The sequence below is a fragment of the Diadema antillarum genome, unplaced genomic scaffold (genome assembly GCF_040938485.1).
Source record: "Diadema antillarum isolate AM-2024a unplaced genomic scaffold, OU_Dant_1.0 seq00000989_RagTag, whole genome shotgun sequence".
Classification (NCBI taxonomy): domain Eukaryota; kingdom Metazoa; phylum Echinodermata; class Echinoidea; order Diadematoida; family Diadematidae; genus Diadema; species Diadema antillarum.
In genome coordinates, this window is record NW_027271829.1 from 468,488 (window position 1) to 483,578 (window position 15,091).

At 37.1% G+C, this 15,091-nt stretch overlaps 1 protein-coding gene across 1 annotated transcript in view; it reads left to right on the forward strand.

Annotated features, from left to right (window-relative positions):
* Positions 1–15,091, forward strand: part of LOC139742239 (uncharacterized) — a 101,628-nt gene that overhangs the window by 45,980 nt on the left and 40,557 nt on the right. Inside the window, exons 15-19 of the mRNA XM_071652816.1 lie at positions 1,953–2,003; positions 6,347–6,405; positions 7,688–7,841; positions 9,588–9,845; positions 11,153–11,343. Coding sequence (XP_071508917.1) covers positions 1,953–2,003; positions 6,347–6,405; positions 7,688–7,841; positions 9,588–9,845; positions 11,153–11,343 — 713 coding nt within the window. The remainder of the gene's footprint in view (positions 1–1,952; positions 2,004–6,346; positions 6,406–7,687; positions 7,842–9,587; positions 9,846–11,152; positions 11,344–15,091) is intronic.

The window sequence follows — 15,091 nt, forward strand, 5'->3', positions numbered from 1 at the left end:
CATGTCAATGGGCAAGATTTCATTGTTTTGTTTACCTGTGAAAATGGCTGGTGCAAAGTTTTATTAAATAAAATGACACGGATCTGAATAATCATTTTATAAAACAAATAATACACATCATTTTGTTTGGGCATTTTTTACATAGCATAAGTACTAACACTTTGTACCTTTGAAAGAGTCCAAACAGCCTTGGCTATGCCTCGGGCATGTAAGACTGTTCCAAAGGTATCTTGTGTAGGTCATTTTTACTACTTGTTTTACTGATGTTTACTGTTTGCATAACATAATGACGCCTTTTGCCACACAGATTGCAATTGCCATCTGGTTGACAAATCAAAAAAAAAGTACATATTTTGTGTGTGTGTGAGTAACAGTGTGTTGTAATACCTCTGTCATGTATGTTGTGTATCAACTAATATTTAGATTAAACTGATCATGTGCACTTTCTGTATTACCCATTTCTGCTTTACCAGTTTTACCCTGTGTGTGTATGTGCGGAGACTGAATCATATTGTTCATTAAAGTTAAAAAAAAACCAAAAAAAAACCAGCAACAACAACAACTTCCATTGGGATTTATATGGCTGGTTCAGCCGTTGCCTTAACAGATAATAAAAGTGTGGGAATTAGCATGATATGGTTTAACTATGGGTATCTGATAAGTCATGTGCAAAGAGTATGGAGAGTTGATCTTGTAGGGAACAGGCTAAAGAGTGGTCACACTGTTGTGTTTGCTAATCCCTTGCATGTGACTAAAGTACTTTGGAGTGATTGGTGGTGTACTAACAGGTGTACAGCATCATTCTATGAAGCATGATTTCGCTTTGTAAAAGTGAAGTAGCAATACATGTATAGTTCATAACACGCAAGCATTTTGTGCAAGAGAAGCTTTTTTTTTTCAGAATTGAAGATTCCCATATTCACCAGACTGAAAGAAAACTATAAATGTTTGGATTTTCTTCTCGTGATTATTGACTTTGTTACTAGTTATTAAAGAAGCTTTTTAATCAATATAAAGGATAGGTTCATTTTTTAAAGTCCTAAATATATACTTTGCCATTCATTTCTCTCCATGAACGTTGTCATATATCATGCAGTGAATATATCTATCATCTGTATTGCCTGTTCTTACTCGAATGTCATTTATCTATCTTGATAACATCTGTAGCATTTACGCTGTATTACCTGACACTAACCCATCATGATGCATCACAAACCTTTCATGTGGAAAACCACTCCATGTTCAGTCAAAGTCACTTTAAAATGAAGATTAAAACCACTGTAGCACAGCAGTATAAGTGTCATTGATATAGCCTGTAGATTAAGAAAGTAGGTGAAATTTTACATCAATTCCAAATTGTTTCAACAAAACAGTTCTTTTGATGGCAACCACATATGCTAATTAGATGTGACAAAAATGTCACTTCCTCACATTGCTACTGCCACTGTGTTTATGAAATCAAAAACTCAAATCAGTTTTTGAATACAGCCCCTCCACCTTAAAAGTTGTTACAGCTCCACTCTTATAACTCTACACTTATTTGATGTGATATGAATGATTTATGCTATTGATTTTATTGATTGAAGGTATAGAATTGTAGAAAAGATTTGTTTGCAGATAAGTAAGAGAATTGGGTCCATGTCTGCTATAATGTTTTGAATTGTTAATATCTCCACTTGTCACTGTTTGTGCAATCACATGAAACTTCAAATTTTCCATAACTCTTTTATTATGAGTGTGTGTGATTTTAATGATTCTTCTACTGTTCTGCATATTTGATTTTAGTCTACTTGCAATAGGTAGAAATATCCTCATTCATAGTAAAATGGAAAAGCGTATTTTACTCATATCAGGTTGTGTGTGTGTGTTTGTGTGTGTGTAATCTGTATGTGTGTGTGTAATCACTATGTCTTAATCAACAACTTGACTGTTTTATGTAATAATCTTGTCAGATTTAAGGATGGACGAAGAAGATGTAATAAATGATACCTACGTGACTGAGGGTAAGCACTGATAAATCTGACACACTTCTTTCCAGCTGCTTTTTCCATTGTGAAGCTTCTCTGTCAAAAAAAAGACTTTATTCCTAATACTTACTGTGTGATTCTGCTGCTATCATATAGTACGCATGAAATTTCATCTTCAACTACATGTAGCTATCAGCGCTCAATATTCATTATACCTTTAGTCTGTCTACTCTTTGCATTTTAAGCTGTCTGTGTGTCTTTCTTTTGTAAACATTTGATAATTTTTTAAAGAATTCATGTATAGGGTAAGAATATCACTTGTTAGGTCATTTACCAGTATGTATAACATTTGTTGAAATTGTTGACCAATATTTAAGATACATTTATGAATTATTACGATATGATATTTCTAGACCCAGATAGGATTTCCTTTGTCATACTCAAAGTGTTGGCAAGACATTAAAAGTGCAGTGCCATGTAATTTCGGTTTTGAAACCACTTTACAAAAATGCTGTTTTCAGTTTCAAGTCTGTGTAATCAAAGTCAACAGAAAGCACTCTAAGGTAAAACATTGTGATAGAGGAAAAAGTATCATCTGTAGTACATTGTCTTCCAACCAATTCCAGTGCTAAGACAGGAATGATTGAAATTGACGTAATGAAAAGCACTTCATTACCAAAGCTATAATGAGAAGCCTAAAGCCAGAAGCCGTTCTCTCTTTCTAACGCAAACCAAAACAGGTTAGCATGTCATGCTTTGAATTTGTGCTCTTATTCTATCCTCTTGTGCTTGCAGTATTCATTCCCAAACTCCACATGGCAAAAACAAAAAACAAACAAACAACAACAACGACAACAACAACAACAAAACAGAACGTTCTAAAATAACTATCATATGGTACAATCGAGGTACGTTAGTAACAACTTCAGTATGTGTAGAGAAATATTTCTCTGTCAGCATAGTCAAATTCTGTGGAATATGTCCAGGGTTTGGGAATTTTTTTTTTTTTTTTTTTTTTTTTGGGGGGGGGAGTTATGATGTAAACATATTGTAGAGCATTCAGATTCTTGTAAAAAGAAAACAGAAACACATTTTAAGAGTTTGACACCAACAGGTCCCAGAATTAGAATAAACAAGTATATTAATTGTGTTAAATCACTGGAAAGATTGAATACCTGTATAGAGTCAGCTGACAGTCAACTGAAAGGATCATATAGCCATAGCTTTATCATAGAATTACAGCATGCAGTTTTCTCTACAACTTTGCTGGCTTGCATTTCTAGCATGAATGCTTCTATAAAAAAAGATACATGGCCTTGAAAAAAACAGAATGTTTTCTCAGAATAGTGTGGCACACAAAGATTTACAGTGGACGGAATGCTGATACTATGATGTTGGCTGAAGATATGCACATGAATTCTTCGTGAGATATGAAATAGCATCCAATATTCCAGAGCACATGGTGGTGTATTTTGCAGTGTATTTTCATCGTAAAATTTTGTGATGATAATTCTTCTGATTTTGTTCATAACCCCACAGGTAACCTTACATGAATCATTATCAATCTTTGGGCACTATGTCTGGGTTCAGGTCTTTATGTCGCTTTCTGTTCGTCCATGTTATAGAATGATAAGCAGTAACACATAGACAATTTTTTTAATATATTTTTTTTCCTATATTTAGTGTCACATCCTCAGCAAGTGAAGCTATGTACTCATTTCTATTTTTTCAGAATGTAATCTTTGCTTCAGCCACCTTTTTCAAAAATCCTCATGTCTGTAATGCTGGGCTGCTCTTTGCTGTTTTCCATGTTATCAGTGATAACAGTGTTCTAAATGTATTCATTCTCCCATTACTCCATAGTATGTTTTGTATTTCGCTGTGTGTCCTTGTACGTGTGTGTATGTGGGTGTGGGTCGGGTGTTGGTTTGTGTGCCTATAAAGCTTTCTCACCATTTTTTTATAGTCCTAATGTGTTTGGTGTATAAATATATATGTCTTTCTCTCTACTCTCGCTCTGGAAACAAAAGAAAAAGGTATAAAGCAATAACAATAAGGTAAAACAAGCATGCAAGCATGAAAAAGTCAAGTGGGATTGTGGAATCATTGTTCTATTTTGTCTAAAAGCGTCAAATTTGGCACAAGTAGTTAAACTATTCTAACCCAATGTAGATATAAAGCCCTCTTAAAATTTGCCAAGGATAGAAATGGCAGCCATTTTTTCAAAATGGCCACTGTTAAGTATGTCAGCAATAGCGATTAGATAGCGATTAGGGTAGAAATATGAATCATTAGCAACATATTTGTTTCAATAAAGCTATTTCAATGTCTATATTATTTGGTTAGGATAGAACATTGTATTTTTGAAAGAAAAATACAACAGCAACAAAAGAAAACAACCATTGATATGTTACTTACATATTATGTTACTAACAGTATGCACTGATATTGCCAGTAGACCCTAGTTATTGATAATGTGGTATACTTGAGCATACTCTGCACATTTCCAGTGTTTACATCTTACATCGACTTTAAGATTTTGACCATGAGGTTCTCACCAAGTATGGATATATGCACATTGTTTCTGCTGCCATTTTTTTCCCTGGACCTCATGATAGTTTTCTGTCGCTAATCAGTTGTGTAGGGCATTTAATGGTCTTAGTTAAATAAATGTGTAAACATTGATACATAATAAACACTAATCGGTATTACTTGACTACTAAATGACAGCCATTTTGAAAACCGGCTGCCATGGTCCTCCTGATCAGAATTCTGAAGGGCTCAATTTTTTAATTAACTTGGAATAGATAAGTCAACATGTGTGCCAAAGTTGGTGCTTTTAGACAAAGCAGAGCAATAGGTCTGACATATTTGACTATGCTGCTGGACTAAAAGACAAAATGGACACAAAGTGAAAAAAATATGCACATATTCTTAAAAAAAGAAAAAGAATCTATGATCAAAGTCCATTTTGATGCATTAGTTCCTCCACATACTCAAGTCAAACATGTGCAGGATGAACATACAGTGTGTAGAAGGTCAAGTACATAGTAGAAGTATGTGGTGGGAGTTGTATTCACTGTACAAAATTAATGTAGTATGTGTGTTTTTATCTATGTACATGTGTATACAATACATGAGTGTGTATAAAATATATATGTATGTAGCTAAGATATATGTATTTATATTCAGTTATAAACTTTGAAGTATGTATTCATATATTTTGACCTGCATGACAGCAAGCAACTTGGATGTGGTGATGGTAGTAATATCAAAGTTTGTTTTGTTTGTTTTGGTTTTTTTAGAGATTTTGTGGCAATAGCACAAAATGTGAAGCTGTCAGGAAAAGAATGGAATTTTCTCTTGAGAGAATTTCTGTTATCCCTGCTTGAAGAAACCAACCATTGCAATTGTTGCTGATGAATTTTCCTGTGTGCTCAAATGCATTTTCTGTAATCTCATATCTTGAATGCAAGTGTTGTTGAATATATTCGCTCCAGCTTTCTGATTTTCTGTCCCAATGATAAATGATGAGTCATGTTTTCATTCTTTTTAAAAAGCTTTATGTCTATATATTACCATGAATTTGAAATAGAAGCTTTTAGATTCTGCATGTTTTTTGGGCTGAAAATAACTCTGTATTGTGCATTTATGCAAGAAGAAGAAGCATGAACAGACTTTAACTGCATGATTCTTGATTATTACTAATTTGTCCTTTTGTGTGAGGATGTTTTTTGGTCGCCACTTTTTTTCAACTGCTCTTAATACTTCTAAATTCCGATGACATTGCTTCTTTGTGCTACCTCATTCAAGCTCCCACACAAGCAATCCATACGTGAGACTTGACCGTATGGCAAAATCTTATGAATGAGTTAAAGAATGAAGAATATATGGAATATGCCGAATCTATGATTCTTTGTTTTGGCAACTCTATCCGCCAACAACTTCTGGCAGCCTAGCTGTGTCAGATATTGTGCATTTCAATATTTTCCTTTTATTTTAGTGTTTGAATGCAGTTTAATGAAAGTGAAAGACACCTGAAAGTTACAGTCTTCCAAATTCAAAAGAATACAGTCACAAACTTTCAGGACTTAATCATTTGTCTGCTTTAATCTTGATTCAAAGACTTGACCAAATCTGGCTACACAAAAGACAAGAAATGTATGAATATTTCGGGTCCAATTACAAATTCTCTGAGTTTGGTAAGATAAACCATTAACACTGTAGACAAGAAATGTATCTTGTCCAATTACTACAAGTTCCTTGAGTTGGTAAGATAAACTATTAATTACCATAGTGTGCTCGGTTTCTTCTTACCCCTTTTTTCATCATTCCTTCCATACACTCACCTTCCAATCCATTTTTGTGATTTTGTATAGGAACACTTCCAGCTAGAGGCTCCCAGTGTCTAGTGGCTCCAGACAGAGTTAGAACAGGGGTACGTACCGTACGCAAGATACAGTGTACTCCTGTTATAACGAACACGGTTACAACGAAATTCCGGTTACAACGAAGTTAAGATTCAGGCCGTATCATTATCCACGCTATGTATTTTTATTGTTTATTTGTTCAGTTATAACGAAATTTCGTTATGATGAAAGAAATGTGCCGGTCCCGAGGACTTCGTAATAACAGGAGTCCACCGTACCGGTCCTCACCCGTTGACCTATTGATACAATCAGAAAATAAATACTTCAGGGTTATAAGATGCATAGCATTTCCGCAAGTATATAACACCTTAATAGATCCTTGTCATTTGATTGTTTTTTTTTTTATGTTGATCATTTGTCCCATTTTACTCTTATGTCATTAATTCGTGCAATTGTGGCTCCATTCACCGTTCAATCTTGGATCCATGCCATTTACTCCATTTGCACGCTCGCTGAGAGCCAGGCACACTATGTGCATAAAACACTGTCGTTTGCAATGTGCGCATGCGATCAAGCATATTGACGGACAGCTCGCTAGCGTACAGCAAGCAGCATTCTCTTGATCTCAGATCTCACATTTTCTTTCCTGTTTCTAAATTCATAAAACATCAGATGACAAGGATCTTTTTTTAGGTGTTATATAGAACAAATAAATGTTATTCATTCAATGAACAAAGTACTTCATTCGGTGAAAGATGAAATTATTGATCCATTCAACTTGGCTGTGCCTCGTTTAATGGATCATTTTATCCTTCACCTCATGAAATATTCTGTCCAATGTACTCATGAACATTCATTATTAGTATACCATGATTGATGTTTCATCCAAATGAAGATAGCTTTTTCCCTGTGTGAGTGTGGCATTAGTATGTCTTCTGTTCACAGCAATGTTTTCACATTACCAATCCATCTTTTCAGTTAGTCTCAAAGCGGATCAAGTCAGTCGATGCTCTTGTAAACCAACAATGACTGTGAACACTGCCTTGCGTGAGATTGAATGTTGGTTGTTATGTACCTGCAATAGTGAATGGTTGCTATTCTGCAAAAGGTTTCTCAGTTTCTCTGAAATCTATACATCTTAAGGGTAAAAGGAGTACACCTGTATTTCCTTCTGAAAGATAAATCTTGCTTAAGTGATGTATACTCCATTTATAAATCTGTGCATAAAGGTTGTTCGATTTAACCTTTCTGTTCCATTTAGAAAGACATTTAGAATGGCTAGAAAGTAAGAAAAATTTAATTCATCTTTTGAATTTATGGAATATGCTTTGCTTTGTTTGACTTTTGCAGGTCAGAGAAAAAGTGCTTGTAATTTTCCCGAATTCCAATGTCGTCCAAGACAACGAAGGCTCGTATAAAGTCCATTTGTCATTTGGAAGCAAGTCTAGTGATGTCCTCGCCAGATACATCAATCCCTACACACTCAGATTTGAATCACCAAAGGGTAAGAAAAAAACAACAACCAACCATGTGATCATAGAACAGTGATTTGTTGTTTTTTCCCCAGTCATCATCAGTACATTTGAAGTAGTATAATGTATGTAGTGTGAATGTCTTGTGGTAATCGCATAATCTCTACTTTTGTTTACATTTGTGTTGTCTATGGCAATTACAGTATTTACACAAAGCACATTGTTACTTGCACATCAATGCAGGATTAGTCCACATACTCTTAACCTGACGGTCGCAATGCTTTCGATACAGATAAATGTATGTCTCTCTTCACAGTCTCCAACACAGCAGCATCTTAGATGAACTATTTTTGACACCAAGGCATGCTTTCATGTATGCTCAAAAGGGGCCTGTTATAGGTGTTGTTGTTTTTATCTATGTTAATGTCTATTCAGCCATAAAGGGGGGTTACAGCTCGTTATTCTGAAGGTTTGTTATTCCGAAGGCTCTTTATTCCGAAGATTCATTATTCCGAAGGTTTGTTGTTCCGACTTTCATTTTCGGATTAACGAATCTTCGGAATAACGAACCTTCGGAATAACACCACAAATGCTCGGATTAACGAACCCTTTTTCACTTTCGGATTAACGAACCTCTAGGTATAAAGAATTTGTGTGTTTCGGATTAACGAACCTTTGGAATAACGAGCCTTCGGAATAGTGAAAACCATCGGAATTACGAACAGCACGGGGGGGGGGGGGGGGGGGGGGGACGGGGCTTCAGTATGCCTAACAATAGTTGATTTATGCACTGACATAGCAATGCACCTGGCTCATTGCATATCCCCTTGAATAATCTTTTCTTCGTATACTGGAAGCCCTCCAGTTATGGCTGACAATAGGTTACAGCGTTTTAAAACCAAATAGGTCTGTAGCTAGCTAACCAATTGTGACCCGCTACAACAAAAGGATCCTAAAGTCGCTGACGGCTGAGCCGAGAAAATTGAGTTTGAAGTCATATCATCAAAATTGGTCAAAACAATCGGATTTCTGCTTTTGGCATAATTTTGTAGTCTAATGTTTTGTCTATCATCTGCCAAAATTTCGAAGCTAAATGATCAAAGGAAAGGCAAGAAATCAGCATTTTTCTGGGCCATGATTTTCCGACCTTCAACGTAACAGAATCGTGTCCGAAGGTTTGGATTTAGCGCCGCAGCTAGACTCTGCCCCTAGCAACGATGGAGTGATCTTATTGGTCAGTGCGTGGCATCCTGATTACTGATTGGTCGTGCATAGACCGCTGGCGTTACACTTGAATGAACTTTGCGGAGGTTGCTAGGAGCATACCTTCTATTGTCAAGCGGCGAAACCTGTCTCGCCTCCCCTTGATCATGATAGCGTCGGAACAAAAACTTTGAAGGTTTTTTTCTCGAAACTCTGATTTCCACAACCATTTGACATGGGCTAATAAAATCATCGATATCTCCGCAACCGAGTGCTCTTGTGAGTTGTACTATATGTGAAATTAAAGTAGAAGAGTAAGGGAATAATGTCATGCCATTTTCAGAAAATTGTCCTCTTTCGACTTTTGGATCCTTTTGTTGTAGCAGGTCACAATTTAAAAGACGTCCTGGTGATCAAAAATTATTCTGCAATTGTAATAATGGACAGAATGTCAAGACTTCCCAACTTCTCAAAATTTAGTAATCTCAGACATCCAGATGTATTGTGCACAGATTAAATACCTTTGTGTTCAGCTTAAGTGCAACCATAAAGATGTGTATGATTGTGTCCCTTAGACCTACCGGGAGGAACATACAAGTGCACATTGTCTCACAATGGCAGTCGGAAAGCGACCTTCAAACTCATCATCCAAAGTGATTCCGATATTCTTGGGGACATTCTCAACAAGACGCTGCACCCCCTGAACTTCATCTGCGAGTCCCTGGGCATCTCGCCGGCGGACAGCAACCAGCTAGACAATGTGCTCCACGAGCGCTGCAAGAGGCACATGCCACCTAGTGGTTTCAGAAGCATTCTGCCAGTACATCCCACTGGTAAGTTGGGAGATGGCAGCCACACTGCTTTGATGGTCAATCATCCCATACACACACACCTGACAGAAATCATTTTCAAAACTTGATTTCTGCAACACGTTGCAAAAGCCGGTGTTTGTTGTATGTGGATACAAATGAAAAATCATTGGTTAAATGCGATCTGCATCACTTTGCAAAATTGGGTCCATATTGTTTATTTGTTCAGAGACATTTGCAATAGTTTGTCTCACACAGTGTGGATGAACAAGGCACACAAAAGCAAAGGCATTTTTTTTTTTTTTTTTTTTTTTGGGGGGGGGTCACCTGGCGGTTTAACTCATTGCCCTATTAAAAGCCAGGTGAGACTGCCTGAGGTCATGCTCTGGTTATTGTCAGGGCATAGACAGCACACAGAGATTTAAAAAGTGTTTTGCTTGCAACCATGTGCTGTATTTTCTGATATGTGAATAGATCAAATTCAAGTTTCATCATTTAGACTTGATAATCCCTGTTTATGAATTGGCCTATTGATGTCACTGTAATTGATGGTGTAGAGTTGTGTACATATGTCTTATAGAATAGCATAAATGTTTTGTGGCTTGACATTTGGTCTTGAATATCAAAGTAGGAGATGCATGGAAATGACACTTGGGATGTGAATCGTATGATTTAGTGTTTGATTTCAGTTTTGATTTACTGGTAATATGATGTCAAAATGAAGAATCATTGTGGATAAGTGTTTCACAGGGAACAGACTACAGTGTCATCGGTTCTTCAAAACTAACTTCGGTTGGAAAATAGAATTTAAGAATATAAGAAAAAGTGAGTGAGTAAGGTACTGATTGCTTTACACACTTTAGAACAGTACTGGTAATCATTACCTGGTTTTACGATATATTGAGTCATGGCACCACTCTGGTACAGTCGTGCCCAGTGTGTGTGCCTGATGATTTTGTGAGTGTGCATGTAGAGATGTTACACGTACACTTCAGAATCAGGCGTAGGCCTAAAGCAGAATACATTCCATGCTGTCATGCATGTAGCTCCCAGGTTCCTCTTTTCCAGTACCCAGTCACCATTATCAGTCGAGTTTCAATTTGGAAAATTGTGGTGCTAATACTATTGTGACTGGTATTCATGCATTTTGATTGACAGGTCTGAGTCATAATGACAGAGTAATGCATTCTGAAGTCTCCATGAATGGTTTCCATTTCCAATACATTGTTTATGGTATCATTATGAGGTGGTGTAATCATGTTTGACGGAAATATCAGCTCATATACTGGAGGGTAACTAAAGATAAACTGTAAATGTTTTGCTCCTGCCAGGTGGAAAGCAGTTAACAAGATATCCAACAGCCCTGCACTTTGCCGCCAAGTTTGGCCTGCGCACCATCAGTGCCCTCCTCTGCCAATGGCCCGGGGCCGACCAGGCCCTCAGGTTGAAGAACTGTGATGGGCAGACACCAGACCAGATGGCAGCTGATGATGACCTGAAGACGTTTCTCATCGGGAGCAAGGTGAGTTATTCAGCTGTCATACTGTTGCAGGAAAAGTCTGTTGGACAATTTGATGAGGACTTGATTCTAAATACAGTATGTCCCCCAAAAAATTACTATCAGATTTTGGCATTGAAAACTTCCAATATGATGAGACTGTCTAAATGCTACTTTAGGGTCTTAAGATATAACATCTGAGCTATATTTTGCAGAAAACCCCATTCAATTTGGGTAAGTTGTCACAGAGAAATGTGGATCTTTGTAAAGCATGTCATGGGTCTGATTCTTCCAAATTTAGCACTCATGTATGCTCTTGGTAGTGCATAATGTGTGAATACAATGGACAGAACTTAGAGGGAAGGGATTCCTGACATGCTCTACAAAACTCCTCATTTCTCTTTGACCACTGAAGCAAATTGGATGGGTTTTTTCAGTAAGATGTGGGTAATAAGTTATAGTTTCATACCCTGAAATTTTATTTGGATTGATTCACTCTTTCTAAAGTTACCAATGCGGAGGGTCCAGTTATAATTTTTTTTGGGGACATACATGTACGATATAATTGTAGAAAATCGGTGATGGTGATGCAAGGGTCATCACAGGGTCAGTAATGAAAGGAGATGATATTGATGATGATGATGATGATGATGCTGATGATGATGATGCTGCTGATGATGCTGATGATGATGATGATGATGATGATGATGATATTGATGATGATGGTTTCTTTTGAATTTTATTATCATGGTTGTGATGATGATGGTGATATTGACAATGTTTAGAACATTATGTTGTAGTTTTCTTGGTAATGATTACCAATGTACTTGGTTGATATAACTGTGTAGTTGATGTAATATTCTTTTCTTCTTTGTAATGACCTATTGTATGTATAGTTGATATTTTTTTTAAATAGTTTTCTTGGCTCTAATTACCAACAATATGTACTAGGTCAAATCTTACTTCTTATGGATATAATATTCATGTTATGGTTGAATCTTATTGCATCAAGATACTTCTTTACTGTGACATAAATAGAACAGATTTCAACACAGTTATTGGTGATAGGAGACAGTGTTTGCACCGGGCAAAATGCTGGGGGGGGGGGGGGGGGGGTTCCAAAACAAAATCGTAGTTGTAATTGGTAGATGAGTAAATGGTTCACTGACATCTTTCACATTTTCCAATACACAGCAATCAGCTTTCGGCATCATTAGTATTACAAATCTTCATAATTACCAAGCTTCAACTGTGACATGCATGCATAAGTGAATTATTTAATTCTGGTAATAAACACCAGTGCTGGGGTATTGTTACTTAATATTGATAAAAGGAATATGTGATTAATGTGAATTCATCTGTACATTGTTGGAGGTTTTTCTGCAATCTAGTGTAGGGGCTACTGTTCTTGTGAGCACAAAACTTAGACACTTTATATAGGACAGGTGACCTTCTCTCTTGATATAGTCCTGTTTGTGACACAGCAGGGGTCAGCCAAATGAAAAGATGTGTATGCCATGGCTTTAGGTATCAGGGGATCTGGAAAGCTTTTGACCTCTTTTCCCCCTCCCCCGTCCCAGGAAATCCAAAGACAGCTTCAGAGTCGGAAGTATTTTGTGTGGCAGCTGACAGTGCTTAGCAGGCTCTGTGATGGATGGGATGGATGGGAGTGGGGAAGGCGTGGGGATGGGGATTGGGAGGGGGTAGTGGGGCGTATAGGGAGGGGGGGGGAGTGGGGCATATAGGGAGGGGGGAACGGTATCAGGTGTTTAATGGGAGGGTTGAGTGGGGGACAGCATGTTTCCTAGACAGGAAGTGTACAGGGAAACCAAGTGACTCACTGACAGTGATGGGAAGGAAAGATTGCTCATTTGCATACATTCAATGGAGACCTCATATTTGTGACCTCCGAGAGAAAGCAACTTGCTTTTAAAGGTAGCAACCCCCTGCTTTTGGCACTCTATGATTGGCGCAAACTTCTATCAATGGAGGTATAAAACAAGAGTGGAACATAGATGATCTAGTACAGATCTGCGTCATGTCTTTGAAAAAAGAAGTAGTGGAGTCCTTTGATATTATTTAATTGTTATATTCTTTCTTACTGACGGCTGACATCATCTCTCAGGCTTTGTCAAAAGAATATGTGATTTGATATGTGAATCTTGATTCATAAGTATGTGTCATTTAGCTCCCCAGTGGATTCGATGCGCACCCTGTGTTGTATTTCTGCCTATGAGGGCAGCACTGTTTGTTGTCAATATTAAAGGGACAGGTTTATAACATTTCTAAGGAAGATAATGAGAAACCTCTTATGAAATATGAAAGAGCATGTAATTTAAAGAAGGATTCAATGTTTATTTTATGAAAATTGGTTTTCAAATGGCTGAGAAATCAAAAAAAGTGATGAGAATAATAAAAAGGAACAGGCCACGCCTTTTATTAGGATCTCTTTGTTTCACCTTGTTTTTGGATATCTCAGCCATTTCATGAACTGATTTTCATCAAATAAACTTTTGATACCCCTTAGAATTGCATGCTCTTTGACATCTCACAGAGTGGTTTCTGAATATCTCGCAACACATTAAAAGCTAAATCGTCACCTCAACCAGAACTTTACAGCCCCTTGAAGAGATATAGATGGGTATTAAAGGCTATCATCATTCATCATATCCCTGGTGATTAATGAAATTTGTGTAGGCCATTAACTGGTTATGAAACTGTCCCTTATCGTCTGACCAAAAGAGAATGAGGCAGTGTGAATATTCAGCTTACAGGACGTGTTTTGAACTGCCACATTCTATGCAGAGGAAAAGCAAAAAACGAAATGGTGCTGATTTATGCACTATTAAACAGTGCATGAAATGACAAGTATGCTGTTGTGCCTGAAATTTTTTTAATGGATGCAAGGGTTGGATGCAAATTTCAACGTTTTTGTTTTTTCCTCCAAGCATGCAGCTCTGTCAGTTGAATTATATTTCTTTTTTTGTAAGGAAGAAGAGTGTAGACTCCATGGGGGGGGGGGGGGGGGAATGGGGGGGGCAGGCCTAGGTGGGATATTCAAGAACCCTGGTGAAATTTGCATATAAAAATGCTGGAAAAAGTCTGTGTACAAGCTTATTCTGACAGCTGACAAAAAGAAACAAAAAAAGAAGAGAATGAAATGGACATCCTGTCTGTGTGGATATGGTATCATCCACTCCCATTTACGGATCTCATTGCTTCCGTCACATTGGTTTACAGGTTACCACAATATGAACTTTTAAGGTTGTCTGATTCTAACCACACATCATGGTTCAGGACTGCAGGCAAATAGTAAAAAAAAAAAAAAATGTGCCTACAGTGTCTACTACTCACATACCATATGAATGTCCAAGAAATGTAAACTTTTTTATGTTGCCCAACCCCATGAATAGTAGCCCAAAGTGAAGGTGGTGAAAACAAGTTCTACATTATAAATTCATAATCAAAATGACGTCCATAAATGTTCAAAAGTACTACTGGTAGTCAAATTAGCCAAAAACTTGATAAAAATGTTACCAAGAGCAAACTTGAAATGATAAAGTAATTTAATCGTAAAGAAAACAGATTGGCTGATCTTACGGGTCTTCAATAAGCCAGTTCGTAATTAGCTCATGTACACATTGGTACAAATGACCTTTCTTTTTTTCTCAGTTGGTTAGGCACATCACTCGATTTCAAAGCGGCATAATGCATAAGCTTGCCTGACGTAACAATTATGGAATTGCATGTTCAAACGAAGAATGAACTTGCG